The 6,960-nt window shown below is 39.7% G+C and overlaps 1 protein-coding gene across 1 annotated transcript; it reads right to left on the minus strand.

Annotated features, from left to right (window-relative positions):
* Positions 1-4,083: 4,083 nt before the first annotated feature.
* On the minus strand, positions 4,084-5,420 carry LOC132182630 (F-box protein At3g07870-like). Its single transcript, XM_059595932.1, has one exon. It carries the CDS (start codon positions 5,389-5,391, stop codon positions 4,177-4,179), a length of 1,215 nt encoding a protein of 404 aa, XP_059451915.1. The 5' UTR covers positions 5,392-5,420; the 3' UTR covers positions 4,084-4,176.
* Positions 5,421-6,960: the final 1,540 nt, after the last annotated feature.

Raw genomic sequence — 6,960 nt, forward strand, 5'->3', positions numbered from 1 at the left:
TGTATCAAATTGAAAGTTTAAGAGGTAAAATTGAGAGTTTTTAAAATTTAGAAATCTTTTAAAAAAGAGTGATAATTCAGGAATGGATATACCTTACAGGAACCAATTTTCGAGCATCTTTTTCACCCTGCTGTAAAGACTTTCATTTTACATTGTACCGTGAATATTCGTAGTAGTCTGCATCAACATCATATCTTGGATATATAAGGAGGTGGTATAAACCCACCTCTTTTGCCCACCACTCATCAAGTAACACCCAAGCATTTTAGAATAAACTTAAGTTTAAGGAAAAAAACACTATCCACGCTATATTATTCTACCTAAACTCTAAAAAAAATCCAACATTATTTTTTTTAAAAAAAAAAAAAAAAAAAAAAAAAAACAAAAATGTCAGTGGTAGTAAAACCAGTGAACATAAATTGTGCGTGACCACCGCAGCGGACCCTTGACCATGCAGGGTGGCTCGCCGGCCACCCTAGATGGGTTGGATGTGGCCTGCGCGGCCACCTTCGCCCATGGGGTAGCCCCCCCACCACCCCAGATGGGCTGGGGGTGGTGGCGAGCCACCCTCAGCCCTACAAATATTCTTAAAAAATATAAAAATAAAAATAAAAATTAAATAAACCTAAATAATTTGGTGTTTTTGTTCTTATTTGGGTTTGTGCAATAATCCTAGGTGGTAGCTTCTTATTGATGGGCACAAAGAAAGTAGTTTACACTACCTCCTTATAGAAGTATCGTCGCCCTCAAGCAATAAACTCTACATTTAGAGAATATCTTGTCCATTTTTTTTGGTAAGATCTTGTCCATTTAAACTTATACATAAAACATTGTGTTTTTTTTTTTTTTTTAGTTACACTCAAGTTCCGTTTGTTTTTTGCATAAAATAACTTTTAAAAAATATTTTTCGAATTTTTTAGTAATTTATGCAACGAAAAATAATATTCAATGAAAAACATTTTCAGTTTGACCGAAAAAATTTCATTAACTCCATCGGGACACTATCAGGACTTTGTTGGGACCCAGCTTGGACACTGTTGGGACACTATTGATGCCGGCCAAGACACCATTGGGACACTATAGGGACTCCGCTGGAACACCGTTAGGACTTTGCTGGGACCCGACTTGGACATTGTCGAGACTTCACTAGGACCCGCCGAAACTCTGCTAGGACCTAGCCAAGACTTTATTTGGACACTACCGAGACTTGGCCAAGACTCCTTCGAGACCGATCTAGAACTTTGTTGGGACATTGGTAGGTCCCCACCGAGACCTAGCCTAAACACTGTCGCTCCCTGCGCGAGACTCCTTTGGGACACCACTGGGAATATGGGATGGTGTTAAAGATAATATATGGGTTGTCCCACATTGTCTAAGTAAGGAGAGGCTTTCGTCATTTGCTTGTATAAAAGCCTCATCTTTTTGTCCAACATTGGTAAGGAATGAAACCCATTCCTCATGTGCTCTCTATAAATAGAGAATACTCTTATGTATTTATATCAACTCAATAAAAGCAAGATGTAGCTTACAGGGCTTTAGTGTATGAATCTAGGCATATTGCTCAAAAACCTTTTTTTTTTTTTTTTGACAAGTCCGCACAAGAGGGGGAAGGGAAATTCGAACTAGTGACCTCTACTTCATTAGGCATGGTCCCAGCCGATTAAGCTACCTTTTGAAGACATTGCCGAACCACCTCAATCTTGTCGTCTCTTTCTATTCTCTTGTTCATTATTCCACTTTATATTTCCACATTATGAAATCTTATATGGTATCGAAGCTAATAGGCTAACGCCAATTATTAAATTCTGGGTTAGTTCTTTTGTTTATATTTCCTGTAATTTCTTTTTCTTCGTTTTGAATTGTTTTCACAATCACGAAACCTTTTGCAAGTTTATTTTTGTTGTTGCACAGACGTGTTTTTCTATTGCACAAAAGCCTTGGCATTTTCTTTTGCCGTTGTATTTTGGGTGTTGGTAGCACTCGTTTTCGCTGGTTAGAATACGAGTGGGGTTCTTTCCACCCATCGCAATAGTCCTCATTAGTTAGGGGCCACCATTTGCATCACCATAGTTGTGCTACTCGTCCTTCGCGGCCTTCCTCGAACCGTATTTTGGAAAACTAATACCAGAATCAGGTCCACAACATTTATATTGAAAGATCTGTGAAAGATCCGTCGCCACCAACCATTACACGCGCCACCTGAATAATGCTAACTAAACTTTCATGCTCTTCCACACGCCGTCGATCAATCTCTACGCGCCTCACGCTCTGCCACCATTACATTTTTCGACTCTCCGTTCGATAGATCTTCCTTCGGGGACTCTTGAATTGCCGGCCACATCTCCATCAGACCTGTGACTCGCCCTCACGAGCCGCTACAAGTCCTTGTCGTTTCGACACAGTTGGTTTGCCACAGCCTGCCATGGTGGTCAGTTTGATTTTCTTCGCCCTCTGATGGATAGATCTCCCTCTAGTGACTCCAGAACAGTCAGCAACGTCTCCATCAGCCTTGCTACGCGCCTCCACGCGCTGCTCCAACATCTGCGCATCTTCTCCATGTGCCCAGGCACTCCCATTTTGCCAAGCGTTCACCACACGCGCTAGACGCTTCCTTCAGCCACGTCAGCCCTACTTCCACATCAACCCTAGTGCCACGACAACACCATTGCCACATCAGACTCGTGTCCCAAGCGCTCTGTACCTTAAAAAAAATAAAAAAATAAAAAAATTACCAGGTTAGGAACGGGTCAACCCACCAGGATCCAACATTCTTAACCCGGACCATTTGGATCACTTATTTTTGGGTCATTAAGGCCATTGTATCTAGGCCCACATTGAGGGTCCAAGTCACTTCAGCCTATTATGCTCATTCCAATTGAGTTCAAGCCCAAATCCATGGGCTAGTTCCCTAGGTTAGCATGCCCAAGCCAATGGCCTATCCAAGAAGGTCACAACCCATGTCTCAGGCCCATTTCTACGGCCCAACACGTTCACTGCCTGCTGCCACCTACTGCCGCCATGTACCTTTTCCGGCTGCCACCTACCGCCTTTCTCCAGTGACTTTTCCAGGAAAAAAAAAATAATAAAAAAGGTCAAAGATGCCCACAAAAGAGGCCAAAGTTGCCCACATTGTTTTGACCCCTTGATGCAGCGTGACTTAGTGGGCTGCATCAAATAACAATAAGAAACATATATGTATTTCTAGATCTTCATTCTATCAAGTAATCTAAGAAATCTTCTCTATAACGCTAGATACTCTCTAGGTTTTGAAGGAAAACTAAAAAACACTCAACTCTGATATTTCGTATTGCACAAAACTCATATATAATCAACAACTCTCCGTTTTTTGAGGCTATAAGCATGTATTTATACCCCCAAGACTCCTAAACCTAATAAAACTACGAATTAGAATTGGAATTGAACTTCTACGATGCCCGTCTGGACGACACTTAAGTCTGTACGGACGCCCACGACATAACACCTAAAAACCCATGAAAAGCTACGGAGCCTGTCCAGATGAGGATATCTTGTTCGAACGGGACATATCCCCATCCGGACGGTCACCTAAAATACACACAAAAACCATATGGCAGTCTAGACGGGATATAAGACCGTCCGAACGGTCCTTCACATAAAGTGTAAAAAACCCTAAATAAATGTAAGCATTCAGATGGTCTCAAGATGAGGACTTCACACAAGGCTCTCGGGTTGAGGACCGTTCGGACTGGCTGTAGACGAGCTTGCAAACAAGGCTCGCAGACCTACATCATTCTCCCCAAATTTGAGAAAATTTGCCCTCGAATTTGGACTGTCATTTCCAGGGTTCTTCGGGTGCCTTGTCAACTCATTCCATTCTCCTCTCCTCATGGTCAACAAGATAAGACACGCAGATTTTTGTAAGTCAGTTTTACTTTTTTGTTGTTCGTAATGTCTATGCAGATTTTTGTTTTTATCTGCAGAAGGCTGCAATAGATGTAGTCCAACTTGTCATCTATTCACTGAATCTTACGCAATGGGATTGCACAAAAATTCAATTCGAAGTTCCCTTCTTCCCACTCCACCTATCTCACCTAAAGCCATCTAAAAAGACATTAATGATGCATACCAAGCAAACTGAAAACTTAATTTCAAAGAAAAATATCCAAACAACAACTTAAAAATCAAAAAGAAAACAGCTCACCAATTATTATTATTATTATCTACAATAAAAGCGTAATCCCTCCCTCCATGGATGGAATGAGAAGTGGGTGTGTAAGCTAAAACTTGTAAAGATTCCTTTACCCTATCAATATCATTATCACCAACCTCTACTTTTGTTACTGTATTTGTAAATGGGTCATAATAAACCAGCTGCCCCTCGTGGTTCTCCATGAACAACTCTCCGTTCTTCCAAAAACCCAACGGCCATTCCAGACCCGGAAAAGCTTCAATCCTCAGAAGCTGAGTCCACGATTCCTTTACACCAAATTCAAGCAAAACCCATAAATCAAACGATTTCCCCTCCCATTTGCTTTCATTGCGCACAACAAGCATGGCGACCGATTCGTTTAGCACCGTGAGAGCCCTCACATAACTGCGCCTCCCAAGAACACTAGCGTCCGGCAACGGCGTCGTTCTGAACACCTCCTCGCTCACATCGAAAGCAATAATCTTTTCATCCTCGGCACGGCGTGACGTCCACCAGAAACAAACCCCATATGCGTATGCCCACCGACACCGTGAATTGGGTGTATTGGAATCGGGCACCTCTCCATCGACGGTGAGATTTCTCCAAGAACCGCCGCTTCTTAGACTATACACGTCCGCTACCCGGTTCAGAGAAAGAACCGGCGGTTCACGATCCATAACATAACGAATCCGCATAACCTTAAACTCATTTCGTTTGTGGTCGAAGCCAAAACTAACAGTGTCCGCCCTGGACGCGCCAGGCAGGGCCTTCAGCTCTGAAGTGGCGGGGTTCCAGACAAAAATGTCGCCGCCAGCGAAGTAGTCAAAAAGGCAGAGCAAGCCATTACAGGAACCCACAATGCTTAACCCGCGTGTGCTTCGTATGGGAATATTTTGAGGGGTTTGGGAGGCGGAGGAAAGGGTTTGGTAGGAGAGGAAAGAGCAAGTGTCCGTTCTGGGTATCGATGCGGTGGTGCGTTTTACGAGGAGGAGGTGATGGGGGGCGGCGGCGGTGGTGAGAATGGAGTGGTTGAGGAGGTTTTTGGATACGTAATTGGGGGTGCCGATGAGGGAGAGCCAGGATTTGCAGACGGATCTGAATCGGAGAAGAGACTTTGGAGGCAGCCTGGAGAGGATTTTCAGAACCACATCCTCAGGGAGAAAGGTTGTTGGTTGGTTGGTTTCAATTGTAGAGGAAAGCTGGTGATTGTTACACGATCGCATTTTCGGTGTTTGGTAGAAGCTCGCTTGAGAGAACGGTGAATTGTCTAACAATGGCTGAGAGTGTGGCAATTTATATTATAGAGGAAATATAAGTAAAATATCTTTTATATCCTTATATTTAAAAAATATTTAATTTTAAATAATTAAAAATTATAAAAAGAACATGGAACCCGTGGGTCAGTGACTCAGAAATCAGAATAGCATCAATTTTTTTTTCCTTTATTTTTTTAATTTTTTTTTACACAAGAGTAATATGAGGTATTATGGGTATTTTGGTTAAGATTTTTTATTTCTAACTCAAAAGGTCAACTTTGTTGACAAAATACTAAATAAAAAAATTTTTAAAAACTTCTCTTATCACATTAGACCAAAAAAACAAAACCCTATTTAAAAAAAACTCTTTTTCTAATTTAAATTAATTATAGAGTATCCAATTAATTATATTTAAGATATATATTTATTTTTAAAAAGTTAAAAAATAAAATTTCTTTTTAAATATAACTATCTCAATATTTTATTAAGAATTCAACTTCGGTGATACGAGTAATATTAAATATTATTTTGTTATTTTTTAAAAATTAATATAATTTATCTAAAATTTAATAATAATTTTAAAATTAACAACAACTTTAAAAGAATAAACAAATTGTATCCAGCATTAAGCCGAGATGAACGGGATTGGAAAGTTCAAACGGCGGCAGAGGGAATAAATAGAGAATTTTAAGTGAGCATGCGTAATATTAACCCACGTGTACAAGTGTAAGTCTTTTTTTTTTTTTTTTTTTTTGTAAACAGTGTACGTCCTTCTAGATCTTTGAATTTTTGCGATAATGACTCTTTGGATTTTGTAGTCCACATGAGAAAGTCGACTTTTCATACTAAAGTACGGACGAATTTCCCATCGAGCCCACGAGCTTTTTGAGAAAAAGATAGCCTTATTTTAAAAACTCGCCGAAAGTAACTCCTCCTCTGATTTTTCCTTATTTGAATTTAAAAAAACAAAATCGCCGAAAGTTGTTACAAACATGACGTGTACGGAGTTTTGAAAAGACATAAAAAAGATATGATTTTACTGCTGTAGATAAGGTTGCTTTTGTGTTGCCACTAAATGAGTGCCACATCGCTTATTACAAATTAGAAAGAAGTCTTGAATGCATCAGATTATTATCCCACGCATCTCTTCTGATTTTTTGTCACATGAGCTCACACCACCGCCGGTTTCGCCGCTGCCTATGATGAAAATAATTTTGAATAGTGTATAAATTTTTATTAATATAAAATAATTATATTATTAAAATTAATAATAAAATATAAGAGATAAAATGTAGAGTATGAAATGATCTCACAATGTTATAGAATCATGTAAGAATATTGTCTTTAATGGTTGATTCGTACCTCTCCAAATGTATAATTCGGTGCGATCGGATCCTTTGACACGCAACCTCTCAGAATTAGACTATAGAATCTATCTTCATTAAGAACGCACTTCCAATAACAAAGATTAATAGAACAATCCTTTAATTTGCTTGATAAAAATCCACATAAAAAAAAACATCGAATAAAAGACAC

Source organism: Corylus avellana, chromosome ca5, assembly GCF_901000735.1.
Source record: "Corylus avellana chromosome ca5, CavTom2PMs-1.0".
Classification (NCBI taxonomy): domain Eukaryota; kingdom Viridiplantae; phylum Streptophyta; class Magnoliopsida; order Fagales; family Betulaceae; genus Corylus; species Corylus avellana.